Here is a 23,314-nt window from a genome sequence, read left to right on the forward strand (position 1 = left end):
GAGAACATTTTAGGTAATTTTTTAGTGTTGCACCACTGTTGTTTGAACATGAGTTCTTTCCAAATTTCTGAGTTTTGTGGAGAGCTTACATTACCAAGAGGTTTTTCAGTTTCTTACAAGCTATTTTGAGTTTGGTCCAAAAATTATTTTTAAATCGACGAGACTGAAGCTGCTAATCAGTGGATTAGGAAATTAGAACTGATGTGCGACCAATCTGGTGTTAAATCATTTGATTGTGTCATCCTTCTTTATCTAATTCTGAGAGTGTTATATATTTTTTTTTTTCAGGAAGTGACATACTAGACCAGACTGGAAATGCATCCTGTCATATTGAAGAACCCACTCCTAATTTAATGATTTTGAATGAAAGTAATATTCAGTTTTGCTATTTTACTTTTGTAAAAAATCAAAACGTGTGCCGCTGATTACTGTTAATTTGACATTTTTAAAACAAATTTTCTTTTATTCACAAATCTGGCAAATTTTCATGGTTTTTGATTCCCTTAAATTTGCTCTTTTTTTTAAATCAAATTTATAATTACTGGAATGATGGAGATCTTCCTAAAATTTCAGTTTCTTTTCATGTCATATATAAGACTTTGGTATTCCATTATCTTCTTCCTCACAGCTCTGTTGTTTTTTCTAAATTACACCATGTACAAAAATATCACATGAACAAAATTTTCTGTAGCCACAAATTTAGGACAGCTTGAAGTGTTCCTGGTTTAGTACAACAAAATTAAAGAAATAAAAAAAAAGAATTTGTCTTTGCAAGCCAACAACCGCCGGGTTTGAGATCACCACTGACACCAACCTTCCTCTATCTGCTTCTCTTCGACCTAACCTGTCAACTCCTTTTACACATGTTTCCTGCATGATTTCGCGTGACTTCCACCAGAGCACACCCTTTAAAACTATGGGCGCCATCTAGACTTCTCTCTCTCTTTCGCCCAACCTCACCTGACACACATGCGGTAAGACCTCTGTTCGTTTGATCTGTTTTTCTCCTTTTCTTCTGCTAACTTTAAACAACACAGCTCAAATACATCAGTACTTGCTTATTCTAATACAAAACATAAAAATGTCAACATTGAAAACAAAACAAAAAAAGCAATTGCCGGCTAAAAATTAATTAAAAAAAAAAAATCAATTATGTATATTTTGAGCACCCCCCCCTCCAATTTTTTTCAAAACATTATTCTTATAGGATTAATCGATTTATAAATGTATTTATTTCCCTTGCATTTGGAACACACATATGTGCATTTAAATGTTCTAGGTTTTTCTTCACACATTCAGAAACAGAAGAAACCTTGGATAAAAACTGTGATGTTATGGGGGGGGGGGTTATAGGATAGGATGACTACAATAATGAATGAATAAGGCGAGAGCTGAGCAATTACATACTTTATTTTTGAAACACCATTACAGTAAACAAAGGGCAACAACCCTTCTCGACTTCCGAATTATACAAGGGACTTAACTACTACACTATTTTTATTTTAAAGATTTTAAAGACTAACTTACCTCTGGATGTAAAACTTGTCCATTCTTCACAATGACTCCACTCAAACTCGGTTCCTGGACTGTGTTCAAATATTTTCCATTAAAAACTATATCGATGCCACCGCTGGGAAAAGCAAAAAAGTTGCTTTAATTAATTAAAAAACAACAACAACAAAAAAAAAATCTGTTCTATCAATAATGATTTCTTTCACCATTTTTATATCTGCATCTTTGAAATTTTATTTTATTTAGAGATCAAACAAATCAGTTTCTATCAATTACAGGACACTGACCCCTAGAGCGCTACTGAAAACATCCCTTTTGCGGTTTTCTCTATAGTAGTACACACTGACTCTAAATAGTTTCATAAAAATTTAGAAGTTGAAAAGGAAAGATTTCATATTATTTTCAAATTTCCAAGCGGATATGAGAGAAGAAAAATTAACGTAAAAATTTAGAAACAGAAGATATAGCAAAAAAAAAAAAAATGTGTACTTGGCATGGAGGCCTCCGGTACTATCAGTCAGTAGCAGCTAGACAAGTTGTCAAATTTATCCCTTTAACTAGTTGTGTGAAACTAAGTGATAAGCAAGTATTCCCAAGTTGCTCAGAGAGAGAAAGAGAGAGAAAGATCGGGAAACGGTATTCACTGTGTTAGTCAGAAAGCAAAACCAAGCTCTGAGTGCCTTTAAAGTATCAAGGAACCTCTGCATTTGGCTAATAAATAATGAAGAATACAAAGACATGCAACAAGCATTGCGTAAACAATTGTACGGTTGATATTTTTGTTTTAAGAAGTTTTTCGACCAGTAGTTTCTTGCGAAGATGTTTAAAGTTAATCCACAAGTTTTACATCAGTTTTCGTCATCCTAGATGGATGATTTGATATCTCATCAAGAGGAGTAATCCGTCTATATCAGGTATGTCTATGCCGCCTGCACAGGGAAAAACATATATTAAGTTTTTGTGAAAGATTGGAAAGATTAAAGATAGCAACTATCTTCAAATTTTCCAAAAGGGACACAAAAACTTCAAGTATGAAAAACATATTCGATGAAAGTCGAAAAAAACATTTAAAAAACATTATACACATGGACGATGGATGCATTTACATAGTAAAATAATAGATTGCAACTCCGAATGTGGTAACGAATGCATCTGCAAAATACATTTTTTTCCTTTTTTATAATTTACTTAATTTGTAAGTGAGAAAAAGTAATAAAAACATTTTTTTTACCTTTTAATTGTATGTACTGGTGATTCAACATCAAGAATTATCGGATCTTGTGTGAAGTTGTAGGGCTTTTTTGTAAACAGCGTCTGGTTATCAATTTGTATCTTCAATACATTACTAATTAAACTTCTCACTTTGGGTGTTATGGCAAATACTTTATCTTGCATCCGTCTGAAAGAAAATAAAAAAGTTTCAGCAAAACCCAAATTTATAAGATTTGACATTTGAAAAAATATCATTTGGCAGTTTTATGTTTTAGAGTTAAATGTAGTTTGACAGATTTACTTAAGTATGCATGACAAGACTTGATCATAGCCCCCCCCCTCCCTTCAGCTGAAAATATATGTTTCTGATTGGTTAAGTCTAGTTATGTAACATAGAATAAGATTTAAAGTTAAAAAAAGTTCAGATTAAAACTTAAAAGACAATACTGGACATGTCTTCAGAGGGCCGATAATTTCTATTGTTCATATTCTCATATTACAATATTTTGGTCGATGTAACCTCTGATCATCTACTCGACAGAAGGATTCCAAAGTTTGAAAAGATCCACTGAAAGAAGGTTAGGGTTACATCAATTGAAATTTTAAGTATCTAACAACCAAGATGAGAATAAACCGAAATATCTTTAAGTAACACTTCTCCAAAAGACAAGTTAGTCCTTTGGTGGGAAGCGGGGGGGGGGATTGGGTATAATCTGTATAATAAAATAAAGCCAGTCTATTGCTCACAGTTTGTCATTGATAGCTTTCTCCCCCAAAAATCAATAGATACTGGCTAGCTAAAGAATTATAGTAATTACTAGCATTTCAGCCCGGCGTTGCCCGGGTGCTTGGATGTGTCTGTTAAGCAAAAAAAAAAGTGGTAGTAGGAAGGCAGGCTCGAACCCATACCGTGAAGAAGGAAAAGGACGGGGAAAAAAAAACCCTGACTTCTTTGCTATTACAACCACCACCAAACCGGAAGTGACTTTTGTTTAAATTAAGGTTAGACAATCGAAAGGAGAGGATGACTTTCCAAAATATCGGCGAAAAAGCAAACCCTCCTCTGCAGAAAAGTGCCTAGTTGAAGGTGAAGATATTAATGTTTTTAGCCAATTTTTCAATATTTGTCGTATGAAAGGTCGAACTTTAAAACGATACTGATCTTGGTAAAATCCGCCGCCTCTGTCGAAAGTTTTAGGCAGACATGCAAACATACATACATACATACATTTATATATTGGTAACTAAAATTTTTTGACCCAAACCAATTAAAAAGCTTGCCCTATCTCTGAATTCTCTTTATGTAAAATTTCAAATATTTGACCAGAAATTGTCTGAGTAATTTGATAGAGACCGCAGAGGTCAATTTTTTTTAAAACTTTGACCCCTATTATGACCCCTTAACATTTACTGTTTTTGGCTCAAGTCAAGTTATTAAGTGAGATCCATGTCTAAGGAACCTATATCTAAAGTTTCAAGTGTTTAGACCCAAAATTGTCGGATGAGTTTGGTAGAGTTCTCAAAGGTCAAATCGTTGAACTTTGACCCCTTAACAACCAAATTTCTGGCCGAAACCCGATGACATCGATTTTCCCAAATCTCAGTACACTGCATATCAAATTTCGAGTCTGTAGACTAAAAATTGACAGAGTTATTGCATAGGGAAATGTAGACAGACAGACAGACATGTTCACTTTTATAGATATATAGATAGAAAAAAAATGAAATCTGCTTCATTCAAAACCTTAACCCTGATCTAATAATTATTTTTTAAAAAACAAACATTTTCACCTGGTCAAAATGATAAGACCAAAATTGGCTAGTTTTGAAAAAATGAATACAAAAAGCTTTATATATATATTATTCCTTAATCAGAATTCATTTTTTAGATGAGCATTATATATTAATTTATTTTTATTTCGGACTATTATTCTCATCTTTAATAGTTGTTGTTTTTGATCTTTTTTATTGGCCAAAATGTGGTGAGACGACAACAACTACGGATGGCAGTGATGGCTGAGAATGCAGTTAGGAGATTCGAAGTTCCTATCTGTCGCGGTTACCACCTGACGAAGGCCAGAGGAATAGTTGGCCGAAACGTTGTGAATAAACAAAACCAATAAAAGATGAAAAACAACAAACTAATAAAGATGAGAATAGTAGTCCGAAATAAAAATAAATTAATATATAATGCTCATCTCAAAAAATGAATTCCAATTAAGGAATAATATATATATATACCAATCGGTACGGACCCGACTATAGAAGATCAGATAAATAAACGTGGATTTATAAGATCAAAGAATCCAACCTTGATTGCCCTTCGGGGCCCGTGGTGCAGTTGATAGAGACGTTGAATCTCTACAGTTCCAGATGAACATTGTCTGAAGATAGCGGTTTCAATCCCACCCAAAGTGTGCCAGAGGTTAATTGGCCAAAATGTGGTGAGACGACAACAACTACGGATGACAGTGATGGCTGAGAATGCAGTTAGGAGATTCGAAGTTCCTATCCGTCGCGGTTACCACCTGACGAAGGCCAGAGGAATAGTTGGTCGAAATGTTGTGAATAAACAAAAACCAATAGTCCGAAATAAAAATGAATTAACAAAAAACTTTCTATGTTACTAAAAGCAACTTGTTAGTGGATAAAAACATTTTACTAAATTATAAATGGCGAAAGGGAAACCATTATCAGAGCTTGAGAGAGGAAGGATCTTTGAGCTTAATAGGGGTGGATTCTCCCATAGATCCATTACAAACGAAGTGAATCGTAGCAAAACGGTCATCACAATTTTTTAAAGCAATCCAGATCAATATGGGCACAAAAAGAGTCCAGATCGACCAAAAAAAATAACCCCATCACTGGATTGCCGTATCAGAAGAAGTTTAAAAAAAAAAACTGCAGTATGAGCTCAAGTCGATTGAAAAGCCAAACAGCAGCAGAATGTAGTCCTAAAACCATCAGAAGACATCTGAAAATGAAGGGTTTCAATCATTTAAAGAGACTGCAGAAACCACGTCTTCTTGAACAGCACAAAACTAACCGACTTAAATATGCCGCCAAATACCAGACTTGGGATGAAGAGAAGTGGGAAAATGTAATTTTCTCCGATGAGAAAAAGTTTAATCTAGATGGTCCAGATGGATTTCAACACTATTGGCATGATAAAAATTTGTGCAAAGAGACATTTTCAACTCGGCATAGTGGAGGAGGATCTTTAATGATCTGGGATGCTTTTTCGTCAGCTGGGATCCTAAAGTTGCAAGTAGCGAAAGGCCGGCAAACATCATTGAAGTACATTTCAATGCTTGAAAATGCTTCTATCAGGACTGAAGCTACACATCTGTGTGGAATAAATTGGATTTTCCAGCAAGACAACGCTGCGATACACACTTCTCGACAAGCACGAGGATACTTTTCTTCAAATGATATAGAATTGTTAGATCATCCAGCATGTTCTCCGGACCTCAATCCCATTGAAAATCTTTGGGGATGGATAGCAAAGGAAGTGTTCAAGGATGGAACCCAGTATGATTCGATAAAGGAACTTTCTGATTCAGTTTTCAGTACATGGGATAAAATTCCTTCGCAACTGATAAAAAACTTAGTCGCAAGCATGCCGAGGTAATTTTTGAAGTAATTCGTAATAATGGAGGCTATACTAAATACTGAGACCCTTTTTAGTAATTTATAATTGCCTTTTGTTGGATAAATTATCAGTGGTCTTATCATTTTGACCAGGTGAAAATGTTTGTTTTTTAAAAAATAATTATTAGATAAGGGTTAAGGTTTCGAATGAAGCAGATTTCATTTTTTTTCTATCATATTTTCCCTTTTGGCAATGGTTTCAACCATTTGTTTGATTAAAAATTCGATATTATGCTGAATATACTGGTAATTTGTATCGACTAATCATCTATGGCATCATGGCTAAAATAAGTGGGGATGCTACTTCATAAAATTATGTTTTTCTTTTAAATATGCACTTCTAACTTTGCCATTAACTTGTTAGCACGCTGAAAACGGATAACACACAAAACTTTTTTAATCAAACGTTTGTAAACTTTACACAATAAAAAAAAAGTTTTTTCTGTAAATAAACAAACAAAAAAAAACATGTAAAAATAAACAATTTTTTTTTCAAATCTTTTTACAAATTATTTTTATGAAAAGAATTTGCTATTAACTTGCCTTCTCACAGGAGCAAATGAAGATACAAGGCCAGTTTTTAACGTGAAGAAAAATTTATTTTGAGAAATTGGGGGGGGAGGGTCATATTAGATATTTAGTTGCAGACATAGTAAAATCAAATTTTAATGTAGCTTCCCCCCAAAAAAGACGTGGTCTGGATTGGGACAAAATGAAAATTGTCTCAGTCTGGAAGAATTTTTCTTTCATAGAATTGAAAAGAAAAAAAAAAGTTTTGCATATTATCTATCTTTGTCTACTAACAAATTCAATGTAAAATTAAAAATACTTGTGAGTAAAAAAAATTTTATTAACAAGCACGTTTTCTTATACACACATTTCTAATTTAAAAAAAAACATTTTTTGAAATGAAACAGGTTTAAAAAAATATTTGTTTTTGCAAGGCTTTTACATCATCTTTATTCAATATGCAAATAAGCTTAGTAATCTTTGATCAGGTAATAATATTATCCAGTCGTTATTTTAAGCAAAAACTAAATCCAACACAAACTTCCCAGTTTTTCTCTTGATTTTCTTAGTGGACATTTTTAGCAGAATGGGCACCAAATTCCACACTTTATATCATGTTCCAAAACATGGTAGATGGCATATAAGCACAGCACATGAAGAGTCCAAACAAAACTGTATTTCACTAACATCGGAGACATGTCGACATCATCGCTACAAGAAATGACAGTTCTCTGTTGTCTTTTTGTGCCATTGTTTAATTCGCGCATACATACAAGAGCAAACATTAAGTAAGAAGTTTTTATTTTTATTTTTACATGAATTCAGATTTTAAAATGTACACATAAAAAGAAAGAATAAAATAATAAAAAGATAGTTGTATTACTTTTTATTTTATCAATAATATTGAGTAGAAATCACTTGGAGGTGCTGTAGTTCCACAGTTATATACACGAACAGCCACTGATTTATGGCCAATCAGATCACTGCATTTATTGCAAATACAAAACTGCAAATGGCGTCTAAAATAGAATCGTTTATTTACATATTCTACTTTATTTACATTAAAATTCCATTCTGTGGTTTCTGTGGTTATTACCTCATTCATTATCCTAAATAGATTTATTTCTCTTAAAAGCTTTCACAGTCGACAAATACACATTTTCTTTCATTAAAACCAATACATGTTACATAATTATTTTATGACTAAATAGTGTAATTTTGTTTTTATTAAAAACATAAATCAGAATAATAAACTAACATGCTAACAGGTTACAAGTTACCCTTCTCCTATTTATACAGATATAGTTTCTTTTTTTTTTTCATAACCTAAGAAAGTATGCAGGATACAGAGTTACCCAAATTGGATTTCATGAACCGAAAAGTCAGTTATTTCCCATAGATACTGCCTGTTAGATAACACTGCAAACTGCTAACAAGAGTCGAACATCCTTGTAAGCAAAACGTCTCAACAAAAACTGGAAGAAATCACACATTCAGCTACTTTTCTTTCATAATCCTATTTAAAACATAAATAGAATTCGCCCATCTTTTTTATTTGTAACTTACTTTTGGACAGTGATCTTTTGGTCAAGTATGTGGACACTGAAAGATGAGCCAATATCCAAATTTTTACCAGTAATGTTACACTTGGTACCGCCAGACTTGGGACCATAAGTTGGTGTAAAGTTATAGATCTCTGGAATCTGTTGAAAGATGAAAGAAAATAATTAAAACCAATGAAAAATAGGAAAGAGTTTCTCCAACAAAAAATAAAAGTTTTTCTGCTACAAATTCTTAATATGTGCAAATATTTATACATGCAGTTTAGTTTCCTTGTTGTTTAATTGGGTATATGTAACCTGCATTGGATTATTCAAAGCTAAATCCAGCCAATTTGATAAAAGACTTTATCCTTCAAGTTCTCAAAAGCTATTGAAATAAATGATCACAAAATGCTATTATATTACATGATAAATTATACTTTCAGAATATAATATTAGAAGATGGCTATAAAATTAAGTACTAATATGTCCAGTTTTCACAAAATCTAGAAAGAGTTTTTGTTATTTTATTTTGTAAATGACATCCATATTAATTTTCCTCTTTTCCCCATTTTGTCATCAATCCATAGACTTAACATATTGGCAATAAATTCAAATTTCTTCACACATTTTCACATCATCTCGGCTAAATAAAAATTCCCCCTTTCCATGATCAGTTTTCTTTTGCTGGGATTTTCTTAGCTGATATTCAAACACTTTTTACACTTTAGAATCCCTGCCTTTTATCATCCCTTCAATTTTACCACAAATATCACTTGCTCATTCTCTCATGAAATCTTAATAACAAACACAAACCATTAAAATCTCGCCATATTAGTAAATTCTGTTGTATTGTTATATAAATTGCTGATGTATTGTTTCAGAACATATGCATTTTTTGTCACTTTCAATAATTGTTACATTTTTTGAAAAAGATGACAAAAATAATCATTTATACATTAAATCGGAGGAATTTTCACTCTCACACTCAGATTTTCTACTACTTCTACCAGCAATTAGTTTTCAATAGGACACTTCATTGCACTGTTATTATATCTGAGGTTATTTGATATATATAGAGTCATCCACAAGTTCTTTTATTGCATCACAGGTCTTCAGTGTAGCAAGACATGTGAAAGGGCTTCAAGCTACATAAGAACCCAGTTGTTGTTTCGACAGTCCAAGGTTTTATCCAATTTGCCATCTGTATAAGCAAGTAAGGGAAATCTTACTACTTATATGAACAATATCAGATCTATTCATTTTTATGAAGATCTTTGCATTATCGCTAGTGATAGCTAACGATTTTACTTACTACATTGCTCAACCAACAAAGAGGTAGAGAGCATATATATAATCAAAGCTCTTCAGGCTAAGATTGAAACCGAATCCACTGTATTCTAACTTGCTGATAAATTATATATATATATATATATATATATATATATATATATATATATATATATATATATATATATATATATATATATATATCCCCGAAACCTCTGGCCTTGATGGAGGAGAGACTAAAACTTGCTGCTATGGTTTCAAATGATCTGAAATAACAGCAAGGGCGAAACTTGATTCCAAATATTTCTGATATGTTATATCTCCCTTTTTAGGTTTTCATACATAAAGTAAATTTCACAGTGTCTTAAGATTATTTGATACTGGGGATATTCATAATCGTACGCTATTTCCAAAAGAGGGGTGATATAACATATGAGAAATATTTGGAATCGAGTCTTCCCTTGCTGTTATTTCAGATCATTTGAAACCATAGCAACAAGTTTTTGTCTCTCCTCCATCAAGGCCAGAGGTTTTGAGAAATATCAGATATTTTGTAATTCATATGCAAAACTAGGAAAACAAATGATTATGATTGAAATATTGGTAAAGGTGCAGCATTTTTCCATCCATAAAAAAATCCTTTAAAATTACCAATATTATAGGTTTTCGAGGGTGCTGAAAACAAAAATAACAGTAAAAACCCTAGGAAACGTGTAGTTTCCAAGATATGAATAAATTATAAAGGGGGGGGGATCATTTTTCTATATTGATGTAACGTAAAATGAAATCCACTTTATAGCCAAGGTGGCCATAAAGTGGGTGTTCATTTTACATTAAATTAATATGGAAAAGTGAGATCCACTTCTTGAAACAGTAATGTACACAATTCAGGTCATTAGCCTTCCAACGAGCCTTTATTTGATAAATTCTGATCAGTAGTTTCCGAGATTTTGAACTTATAAAATTGCTCCAAAAAATGGTATATCTATATATGGATATATCTATACTCGTTGCCAAATTGAATATTGAAATGCTCATATCTTTGGTTCTATGGGGGAAACTACATGAAGATTTGCAGGCTTTTAGAAGATTATAATACTATTCTTTGGTTAAAATTTTATGATAATTGATTAAAAAGAACCTATATTTTCAAACCAATAAACCATACCCAAATTAGCATACATTTTGACGTATAGTGTCCTAACAAGCCAGATTTAGTTTTGCTGCTTTGGGATGAATTTTACTTTGGAATTTTTTGCTTAGTTGTCTCCCCTGTGGTCTTGCTAGGCCACTAATATATATATATATATATATATATAGAGAGAGAGAGAGAGAGAGAGTTTTTTCTGACCTTCTGTAAAGTTTTAAATATATATATATGTATATATAGTTATATCGTTTATAACGAAATCCAAAAACAGATACAAATACAGTTTGATAATAGGACAAAAAATTAATTCAGAAAAGTTTCAATTTGAATATTTTTGTAAAAGATAAGTTAAAACCTTATATTAAGCCTTATGACTCTTTTTTCTTGCAGACTAGCGGGAGTACCCGGCGTTGCCCAGGTGTTTGGCGGTGTGTGTGTAGGGGGGGAGTAAAGAACTTCTTAAAAAATCGGAAAAACCCAAACAAAAAAAACAGCTAACGAACATAAAACTTCTTTTAAAAAATCGGAAAAACACCCCCCCCCCAAAAAAAAAGGACGGCGTTGCCCGGGTGTTTGGAGGTGTGTAGTAGGGGGGGGGCAAAGAATAAGCGAATTAATAACTCTGTTTAAACTTTTTTAAAAAATCGGAAAAAAACAAAACAAATAAAACAGCGAACGGACGTAAAACTTCTTTAAAACAATCGGATAAACAAAAACCCTAAAAAGGAAAAAAAAAAACAAAAGCAAAAAAAAAATGGTGTAAATAACCTCGTTTCAATATTAAATGTTTAAAAATCGAGAAAAAAAGTATATCTGATAACTGGGATCGAACCGGAAATCTTTAGATAACGACGCTGTCACTTAACTCATCGCGCTATAGACACGTGGATGAAAGTAGGGTGGTTTTTATAACAGTTAAAATGAATTCAATGTACGTCTTTTGCACGTATTGACGCATGCATAAAGCCATCTTCAAGATACCATTTTTTTCACCCCTCCTTGTAAAAAAGAGCCGTTAAGGATGAAGGAATGAATGTTTTTGCACAATTTTTCGATATTTGTCGTCCAAGATGTCAAGCTTCAAAATGATACCAAACTCGTGAAAATCCGTCGCCTCTGTCGAAAGTTTTTGTAAGACATACAAATACACAAACACAAACACATTTTCGCTTTTATATATATAGACTAGCGGGGGTACCCGGCGTTGCCCGGGTGTTTGGAGGTGTGTGTGGTGTTAAATAAAAAAGAAACCGGGGGAGGAGGGTAAGATCGAACCCAAAGCCCTGAGGCGAAGTTTGAAAATGGAATTGGGCAGCAAGAATGAGTTACTGAAAGATGTTTGAATTTATTTAAGTAAGAACCAAATTGACAGGTGCATGCACGGAAGTCGTCGAGCATTATGATGACGACAACGTAAGCATTGTTATAAGCAAAGTGAAAAAAGAAAACAACGTTAAAACTTAAGCGGGGGGGGGGGGGTAATCAAAACATTGAAAAAAAAACACAAAAAAACTAACATAAGGCAAACGAACGATGTTAAATGTAAAAATCGAAAAAACAATAAAGAAAAATGGTTTAAATAAGCCTGTTTCAATATTAAAATTTAAAAAATCAGTGGGTAACCAGGTGTTTTTGGGTGTATGGTCGGGGGTGGATAAGCGAAGTAAAAAACAAAAAACAGAAAAACAAACGTTACGTGAAAAATGGCTTAAATAACACTGGTTCAATATTTAAATTTAAAAAATTGAAAAAAAAAAAAAAAAAGAAGACATCTCACACCACAATTCAAACCCAAAACGTTTAGATAACGAACCAACGTGCTAACCAACTGAGCTAACGCGACGTACATGAAATTTAGTCAGTTTTTCAACTATTTAAAGTAAATCAGGTCATGACATCATCTGACGCATGCGTAGAACCGGTCGTCGTCACGAGAGGACCATTTTTGTTGAGCCCCCTGTCGAAAATTGTCGATTTTGGGGTGAAAAAAAATGAACGTTTTTGGCCAATTTTTTGATATTTTTCGAGCGAAGGATGGAGCTTCAATATGATACCGAGTTTGTGAATTTTTGTTGTGTCTGTCGAAAGTTTTTAGCAGACACACAAACATACACACATACATACATTTTCGCTTTTATATATATAGTAGCGGGGGGTACCTGGCGATGCCCGGGTGTCTAGAGGTAAATCAAAACTGTTAAATAATAAAAAAAAATGTTTTGGTAGGTGAGTATGAGGATCGAACCCGTACCCTTGAGTTGGAAATTAATGTGTGAAAAAAAAAACTGTGCGCCGTTAACCATTGGGCCATCGCAGCATACAACGTAGACAGGTTTGAATTTATTTATTTAACTATAAAAACAGGCGTGCGCAATAAAAGTTAACTCTGCTGCTTCCATTTGACCTAATTAAGAAGGTCAAATAGAAGTCACGCAGCGTCTGGGTTTGTTTACCCAAATTTGACTGTTTTTCCCCCAACAGATGTTGAGGAGGGGGAAAGCAGCTCCCAATTGTCCAGATTGAATAGCAATTGTATGATATACAAGATTGATCAAAGCTGATTGCTTCTGGACGTTTCCCGGCGTGATGCCGAGAAACCTTACTTAGCTTTGAATTAGTTTCGCTTTTTATACGAAAAAGCCCAATCAACACGCGAGAAGCCAAAATAGCAATAATTTTGTAAAAGTCGATGTAAATAAATCTAGATGCGACGCACTTTCCCAAATCCTAGATATTATTATCTAGGACCTATAGAAACAGTTGTAAGCGATCGTAACGAACCAAGGAGCGTGTGCGAGAAAAGCCTTTTGAAGACATACACGAAATGGTCACACACATTTTGCCTTTTATATATATAGATAGACTAGCGAGGGGTACCCGGCATTGCCTGGGTGTTTGGAGGTGTGTGTGGTTTTGGGTAAATCAAAACTCCGGGGGGGGGGGGTTTAAAAAAAAAACATGTTTTGGTAGGTAAGCATGAGGATTGAACTCGAACCGTTGAGGCAAAGTTGGAAATTAAAGTGTGAAAAAAAAAGAGTGCGACAGTTTTAATCATTGGGCCACCGCGAGATGCTAACGGAAACACGTTTGAATTTATTTAATTACTTGGATTTGGCAGGTGCACGTTTTAATGACTTAATGAGGTCAAGTTTGACTGCGGGATAGTATTTCATTTACTGCGGGAACACCTGTTAAAATTTTTATTTTCCCAAGATGTTGGGGGGGGGGGGACCAGCTCCCCTTGTCCAAATTGTATAGCAAGTGTTTGATATATGGAAAATATTTCCACATTGATCAAAGCTGATTGCTTTCGGACATTTCCGCCAATAGACAGAAAATACCGCCAGAATTAGTGTCGCTTTTATTATAGGAAAAAGACTAACCCACATGCGGCGAGCGACAAATGTTGAATATTTATCTTCCTGAAGTTGAGCAAATTAAATAGACAGGCGAGCTCCATTGTTAACTCTGAGATATTATGATTTATATATAATATAAAAAGTTTTAAGAAGTTGCGAGCCGACCGACTGCTTCTCTGAAAAAAGCCTTTTGTAGACATACAGAAAAAGCAAACATACATACGCACATTTTCGCTTTTATATTTATAGATGGAGTTTCTTTTGTATGCATAGATGGAGTTTCTTTTATATGCATAGAGACACAATAGCATATGCATTAAGTTGAAGAACATCATAATTAAAAAAAAAATCGTCCGTCACTTAAAATAGTAATCCAACTCGAAGTAACCTAGAAAAAAAATCATTAAGGACATCACAGAAAGAAATGTGCAGTCAGAAACGATTAAATTTTGTTTTCATTCAAAGTTTATCAAATGCTAACTCTCAAAACAAATGAGTTATCACAAGTTGAAATTTGAAGTTAATTTAAAATTACATTGACTCATTTCTGTATACTAAACTCTAAGCTGGTTTGTGATACCTATTATTACTATTATTTTTAAATGCAAATATTTTATGTTTACCAGAAAATAAAAAGGTTCTTTGCTTCTATCCTCTCCTTCAATAGTCGGCTGGTTAGGCTTCGTGCCTTCCGAACTGATCTTCACATGAATGTTTCCTTTATTAATACTTGGGTCATTCTGAGTGAGGCAAAAAATGCTAAGGAAAAAAATACATAAATAATAATAAATGAACAGAATTTATTAAAAAAAAAAAAGACAACAACAATAATAATGATTATGAGAAGAAGAAGAAGAAGAAGAAGAAGAAGAAGAAGAAGAAGAAGAAGAAGAAGAATCTAAACCCTGATGCCTTGGTTGGTGACTAAGAGAAAGATTCAATTTGTCTCCGACTAATCTCTAAATTATGTGACAACTTCAGGCGTTCCTTGTATCAATGTAATTCTGATAATTATGCATTATTTTTTTTTTTTATGTACAATTGATCAAATATTTTTTTAAATCAAAAATACAATAACATAAAATAAATTAAAAATAATCTTATTTGAAGCCCAAATATGACAACAGTACTCTATACATGATTTTATTACAAAATTAAATCCACTAGAATGCATTTCGATTTCTTAAATACTTTTCTCCCTATCGTTTATACTCACATAATTGACAACACATAACCATTTTCCCTCTCTCTGCAATAATTACATTAATCTTCATCCACTATTTCAATGAGCCTACCTGCTGATATCATTACATGTACTTGTCTGCCAAAATGATACCAAGCCTTTATCCGATTCAAATTGAACCATAAGCATGTTGAACCACAAGCATTTTTCTGTCCTATTTTTATTTGCTCAAACATTTTAGACAAGAAACCTGTTTCTGAATTTTTGAGATGAGGATCCATAATTTGTATCATTTGGACTACTGTTATCACTAACACTCAAGAGGAGAACAGTAGTTCAAACAATCTAAATGATACAAAGAAAACTTATTTTTTTTCAATCTTAGTAATAGTTGTATAACAACTTAGTTCAATTAATAATTCAATGATTAAAAGTTTTTATTATAATTTAACTGAAAAATTTTTATTTAACAATTTGGTAAAAAAAAAAAACAACAAATGGTAAAGTTAAAATAAAATCTAAAGTATTTTTGTGATTTTAAATGTCCAATAAATTTTATTGCAAAACGTTTTTTAATAACATATGTTCTTTGAGTAATTATCTTTCAAAAATATAATTTATTATGAGAAATGAATTACGAGAAAAGATAAAAAATGGGAGGAACAAAAAGCAAAAACAAAAATCAGTAATTTCAGTCTTTATTTTGTTGAATATATTTAACAAAAAAAATTGTTGAATTTCAGTTTCTAAATTCTGAATTCCATTTCTTATTGCCAGCCAGTGTCTAATTGGTGCAGATCACAACAAACAACTCTGGGCTATTTGTTATGTTCGTTGTATTTGTAGTTTGGTACCAGTCTTAAGTTTACAAGGGAAAGAAGGGCTGCATTTTACGTATAGCACATCGGATTCTCAAATGGTCAATCATGGTAATAACATAGAAGCAGTTGAGGAGGAGGAGTTGAAAAAGACAGCTGACAGTAGACTTACTTCTATTCCAATCAAGAACAGATCCAGCCTATTTTTTTTACACAGATCTTTATGCATGTTTGTTATGTATATTGGGTTGTTCTGTTGTAACAACATAGTTTAGTTTTTCATTAAAAACATATAAAATCAAAACCAACGTAATATCTTATATTACAAAATTAATGAAAATATAATTTATGAAGAACAATTAAAGTAAATTAAAGAAACATTATTTGATATTTTATCTGAAATTTAAACATATTTTTAAGTAGGGATTCCACTTTTGGCCTTTAGTTGTACTGTGAGTAAGCCTGAATAGACCTTTAATATAAGACATAATGGTTAAAACTTAATACTTACTTTGTACTGTTGTATTCAACTACACTACACGGAATACTGCCAACGTTGACAGTTATTTTAATATTGGGATTTTCGTTGTCAAAATATTCTCCTTTGATTGTCAATTTTGTTCCACCTGCAACTGGCCCTTTGGTCGGGTTAATCTAAAAAAAAAAAAAAAAAGAACAACAATATTTCAATTCATTAAAAAACAAAAATTGGACAACTTTTGTTGTAACCAAATTAGGTAAATTTCTGTTTAAAGATTTACAAAGTATTGCATCAGACTCATTTCTTTTCATCGAAATTACTCCAGACAAGGCATGAAGCCATTTGATGTAAGGAGCTAAAAAAAATGAAAGATGATTATCACAATGATAGGAAATGCCTATAAATGTTAGTATTGAAAAAGTCAAGACTATAGGTAGGAGGAAAACAGTCAGCAGAAAGAGTTTCACAAGCTGACATTCTTGAAAAGAACATACTAGAATAGAAAACTGCATAACAATGATGTATCAAAACAGCAAATTGATGAAGACCACTAGCCAGAGTCAAATAAGTTGTAACAAATGAAGCAGGAAATAATTCAGACAATTCTGGAGAACACATGCCATAATAATAATAGTACTTATAGTAAAGACTGAGACTAGCGACATCAAGTTGTAAGAGAGAGGATGCAGAGAAGAAGAAAAGGTTGCCAACCAAATTACAGATACACTTCTGAACCTTATCAAGAATTTGAAAATGATATAAAGGATCACCAGGCCAAATATGACAACAATACACAGTCTGATAGTAGATTTACAAAAATATAGAATAGCCTCAGGTGTGAAAAAGTGTTTGAAATGATAGAGAGAACTAACCTTATGAGAAGTAGAAAGAGCAAGAGATCTAATGTATAAAGTCCAAGAAAAATTTGATAAGAAAAAAGACCAAGAAGTTTCAGAGTCGATTTCACTTTAAGAACAGAGCCATTCATGAAAATCTCAGAAAGAAAAGACACGAGCCGAGTCTTAACAAGATTAAAGTCATTTCATGCTCAAATCAAAAACTGAACTCCCGAGTCAATTTATAGATCAGCTGCATATTCCAATACCAGAATAAAAAATGGTATCAGCATAGATTTTAATCTTTTGAATCATATTCTCTGAAAGATCATTGATATAGAAAAGAAACAGTGTTGGATCTAGAAAAGAGTGTTGAGAAACACCAGCATTGATAGAGAAAGAGGATGAGGAGACACCATGTAGAGCAACTCGCAAGTTTTAATCAGAAAGAAAAACAAAGAACTAATAATATCAAGAACCTTACTACTAATATCATAATCATGAATGTTGTATAGAAGACAAGGAAAACCTTTGAAGTGTCAAGTGCAATCGCCCACTTTTGAATTATCCACAAACCTACAGATCTGCTTAGTTACAACAATTAAAAGATCAGCAGTGGAACGAAAATCATGAAAACTATATTTAACGCCATTAAAGTTATATTGAATGCCATTAAAGATGCCTAAACTTTTCAGAAAATGAACGAGCTTGTCATGACAAACCTTCCAAAATAACAGAGAGGAGATTAACAGGACGATACTGAGTTGTGTCAAACTGATCACCAGCATTTTTTAAAAAAATAAGGACAACAGAGGACTATTTTCAACAGGAAAGGAAGCAGGACTGAGATAAATAAGGATGAAATAATTTTAAGAAGATAGAAAAAAGTTTACGAGCATAATATTTGAAAATGACAATAAGAATTGAATCAAATATGAAACCATAGACTGGTCAAGACCAGAAAGAACCCTAGCAACCATCTTCAGAATGATGATGAAAGAGTCAAGAGAGTGATAAGTTTTTGAAGGAAAATCAGGAAGAACAGCACCGTTGTCACCAAGAGAAGCATTGTCAGCAAAAAGACAAGCAAAAAGATCAGTCTTATCCTTAGATGAAATGACCTAAACACTAAAAAAAAGGGAAGTAGTAGACTTACTACTATTAACAACACTATTGTAGATTCGTCAAATATCACAAGAGCTAATTTTTGGAGATGAGAATCCTTTGAGGATAGCTAGACTTAGCCTCAGAGATTGCTCTCTTGCAGGCATTGCTAACTCTTCTGTAGGATTGTCTGAACCTCAAAACCAGTGTGACAATACTGGTTAAAGTAATTGTTATGATGGACAATGGCAGAAGCATAAACCGATGAAAACCAGAGAGGAAAATAATGTTTAATTTAAAACTTGTAATGAGGAATGGAGGTGTCAATTCCAATAAGCTGGTCGGTTACTTCCTTAGCTGCACCACCAGGAAATATATTAAAGGCTCCTATGCTCTGGCACATTTTATTTTTTATTAAAGAGTCACCACTTATCAAGGCCGAAAAGCCACGTGAGAATAAGGATTAATGAATGTCAGGTAGACAGCAGAACAATACCATACTGATTAATAATGGTGATGGAAATTGGGCAGAATTCAATTAAGAGGACAACTCAACAATAATTTATTTCTATTATATTTGAAAACGACACTGTTATAGTCAACTGGGAAGCAGTCCTGCAATATTGTGTTTCACAGATGGGCATTTCTAGAAGAAAAGACTGTATTTATCCTATGTATAGGTTAAATAGAATCTATCCTGAACCTGATATGAAACTGCATTGAGGGGTCGGGTTAGGGAATGTGAGGTCATTTCTTAGTTGCTGTAGAAAAGAGAAAAGTTTGTTTGTTCCCTACAGAAAAATTGAATAATTGTGCTAAAAAAATTGAAAATTAAATTCAAATGAGGTATATATGATAGAATTTAAATTGCAGATGAAATGGAATCGTCACATCAAACAACCTTAATCTTTATTGTAGAAGCTTCTACATAAAAGATTAACTTCACTGAAATCTGGGGTGGCTTTAACAGTTTGTTTTATTATTTCAACTAGTCTGTTTTAATGCTTATCCACTATTTTATATATTAAACATTTCATACCTATATTTGATAGTTAAAATTTGATATTTTGAAAGACAAAATTCCATAACTGTGAGGCAAGTGTTGTACAATTCTAAACCACTTCTGAATTGGCACTGCTTGGGTCCAGTGTTAAGGAGAGGCCCAAAACTGACTGGAAACAATGATGATGTGAGCAGAGAGCATATACAGCACTTGCAATTCCCAAATAGTCACCAATTTTAGTACTGACTAGGCTCAACGTTGCTTAACTTTGGTGATCTGAAAGGAACCAGCGTGTCAATATGATTATGCTATATATATATATATATATATATTACCAAATGAATTGACTGAAATATCTTGATTCAGCTTTAATGATGTGCTTGTGTTCTTATTTCTACTAGGATGTTGACTTGCTTATCCATTATTCCATGAGTCAATTTTATATATATTAGCTTCTGCTGGTTGCATATTTTTGCTAGGCTGGAAAAATGATATTGCGATGAATGAACTACATACACTAACCCCCAAAAGATGTAATGACTGAGAGGATGATATTATGATTGTTATTGGCTCCTGGAAAATGCTGGTTAACTTGCAATGGCTGATTGTCAGTGTTTAGCTTAGAAATATTTTAAATAACAAAAAGAATGTATCAAGGCGAAAGATGTATTTTAGGATAAAAATATTTATGTTAGAAATGAAAAAAAATGTTAGTTTTTATAACTTTCACAAACATGTTAGCTAGATAAACAAGTATACATGATGGACATCTTCTTCTAATGACGTAATCAACACGTCATATCACTCAGGTGTGATATGACGTGTTGATTACGTCATTAGAAGAAAGATTTGTATAGGCAGGATTTTAGTCAGTTGGTGGTTAGAACTTTAAGGAGACAGACAGAGAGTCAAGTCAACCAGTCGTAATGGGAGCGAGGGGTCCAACACATCAGATCAGAATGTAGGACCATAGAGACTCTTTCCAATGGGGAAACATCTGTAATAAAATTGCTGAAAGGACAACCTTAGATTTGTTGATTCATTGGGATGAATCTTACTTTCAAGCTTTCCATCAAACAAGACTAGAGATGAGTCAGGTATGTTCGTCCGATTGATCTGATGTTAAATCCTCAGAAAACTGTTATCCATCCCTTTTTATGGTAAATTTTATATGTTGGTTGTTGAACTGCATCTGTGAATATATCGACACGCACAAACACAAGAACACTAGACGATCATAGGTGCACTCATAAATATATACACGTTATATACATTTAATAGACATGTAAACACGTGAACGTTTATATATACAAGTAAACTGTTATATACACTTGTTTATATATACCATCCCTCCCCATGTGATATAAACTTCCACCATACAGCATGATGACTGCCCCCCCCCCAAAAAAAAATGAGGAGTTAATGCCTGTAAGAATGATATGAAAACAGAATACATAGTACACTAACCACTCCTCCCAAAAGAAGGATATGGTAATTCTAAGATGGTATCATAATAAAATACCAAAACAAAGCAGGTAATGCATGGGAGGAATATATTATGACAAATGAAAATATACTACACTACCTCCAAAGAGAAAGTAAAGTCTCTTTCCCCTCAGAAAAAGGAGGTGGTAATATCATGGCAACAGAACAGATACTACACTATCCCCTCCAAAATAGTGAAGCTAATATTTAAGAGGGCCTTCTCCACACACACACACACACACATAAAAGGAGAAGGTAATGCCTGTAAGGCATGAAATTTCATGTGAGCAATAAGGGTGAAAAGGTGTTGCAGACACGAAACATAAGAAAAGCTTATTAATATTAATGTATTAAAATGAAAAAAAAAACATTGTTTATGTTTTTGTTTGTTTTTGTGTCGTCTGCTTCAATTGTTTGAATAAAAAATAAAAATAAAAATAATAATGTGATTAAAAAAACATGAATATTTTTCCCATAATGTTTTCTCATAAAATATTTATATTGCTTAAAAAAAAAAGAAAAAATCTTGAAATTTAATTGAAATAAAATTGCTTTCTTTTAGGATTATAAATACACATATTTCTCTCATGATGTTCAATATTGTTTTGAACTATTAAAATAATCTCCATTTGATAATGTTTAACCATTCAGTTATTTATTTTTTATGGAATTCGTGTTTTGAAGCATGACGTAAATCATAAATCTATGACATCATGCCAAAGCTATGATTATTTTGTTAAGGTAATGTTTTAATCTCTATTAATAAGAAAGTTCAAATAGGTCAGTTGATAGAACCCAAGATTGAAGAGCTCAAGGCTTAGGTTTCGATTTCTGATTATGGTATCTGCTTTATTTGAAGAAATTTATTATTAATGCAATGTTTTCTATTTCTAAAAGTAGTTAAAATCTGATATTTTCAAATAAGAAATTCCATAATGTATTATGTTTAAAATAACTGTGACTGATGGACAGACAAAATCTTTATTTAAATAATATATATATATATATATGTATATATATATATATATATATATATATATATATATATTAAAAAAAAAAATTAGAGTTATCTAATAAATTCATCCTGGATCAAATAGGCAACGAATAGGAAGATATGTATAGTAATAAATCCTACATGATTCATTATTTCTATAAATTCAAATATCTTTTAAATGTGCATTAGATCTTTCTCCCCCCTCTCTGTATATATATATATATATATATATATATATATATATATATATATATAGCACATATCATAGTATAATGGTTAGTACATTTGCTTAGTATTCTATACAAGTAAGTGTTGTTGACTTTTTGATGGACTAAATCTCAACTTCTTCCCGCCCGTCTCATCCCAGTTACATGTACGAAGGCTAAGAAAAGGTCAGTGAAATCCGCAAGAGTGAATAGGATGCTGTTGCTGCTCTTGCCTTAAACTCCCAAAAAGTGAGTGAATAGTTTTGTTCCGGTGTCTTTTTGACGACCACTTCCCCATACATAAACTGATGACATAAAAAAGAAAGTTAAAAAACAAAACAAAAAAAAACACATCTAAAAAGCAAACAGGTTGTGACAGTGCACACGTGTGTGTGTGTGTGTGAGAGAGAGAGAGAGAGAGAGAGAGAGAGAGAGAGAGAGAGAGAGAGAGAGAGAGAGAGAACATACGAGTTTGAGAGAGAGAGTGTTAAAAAAGAGGAGTGTTAAAAAAGGAGAGAGATAGAATAAGAAATTGCAAAATATGAGGTGGAGGGGTGCATGTAGAGTGGTCAGAAGGTGGAGATGAATATGTGGGGCGAGTGGGAGGGTGCTGTTGCAGGTTGTTGCAAAGATAATCTGCCATGTGTAAGCAAGAGATAATCTAAGTTCAATCGTCATCAGCAGCAGCAGCAGCAGATCCTGGAAGGAATGGCATTGCAGCAAAATGTGTGTGCGTGTTATATGGGGGAGGCGTAGGATACTGACCCACAAAACAAACACAGTTTCCTCAAATAGGAAAAAAAATATTTCCTATACAATAATGAAACCTTGTTTAGTATTAGGGAATGTTTGGGCAGAAGGTGGGGGTTGGGCGGTGGAAATGTTTGGATGGTGAAGGGCAAATTTAACAAGCTTATACTTGCATCATAGACCTTTCCCGGAGTAGGGGAATGGGGTAAAAGAACGCTTGCTTTCAGAC

The 23,314-nt window shown here is 32.9% G+C and overlaps 1 protein-coding gene across 2 annotated transcripts in view; it reads right to left on the minus strand.

Annotated features, from left to right (window-relative positions):
• Positions 1–23,314, minus strand: part of LOC145249641 (hepatocyte growth factor receptor-like) — a 247,124-nt gene that overhangs the window by 28,795 nt on the left and 195,015 nt on the right. For both annotated transcript variants that reach the window (XM_080111403.1, XM_080111404.1), the window contains 5 exons: positions 16,738–16,880; positions 14,849–14,984; positions 8,452–8,588; positions 2,744–2,911; positions 1,528–1,630 (listed from right to left, as the gene is read on the minus strand). In XM_080111403.1, the coding sequence (XP_079967529.1) occupies positions 1,528–1,630; positions 2,744–2,911; positions 8,452–8,588; positions 14,849–14,984; positions 16,738–16,880 (687 nt within the window). The remainder of the gene's footprint in view (positions 1–1,527; positions 1,631–2,743; positions 2,912–8,451; positions 8,589–14,848; positions 14,985–16,737; positions 16,881–23,314) is intronic.

This window comes from Euprymna scolopes, chromosome 28, assembly GCF_053919585.1.
Source record: "Euprymna scolopes isolate OS-2025 chromosome 28, ASM5391958v1, whole genome shotgun sequence".
Classification (NCBI taxonomy): Eukaryota; Metazoa; Mollusca; class Cephalopoda; order Sepiida; family Sepiolidae; genus Euprymna; species Euprymna scolopes.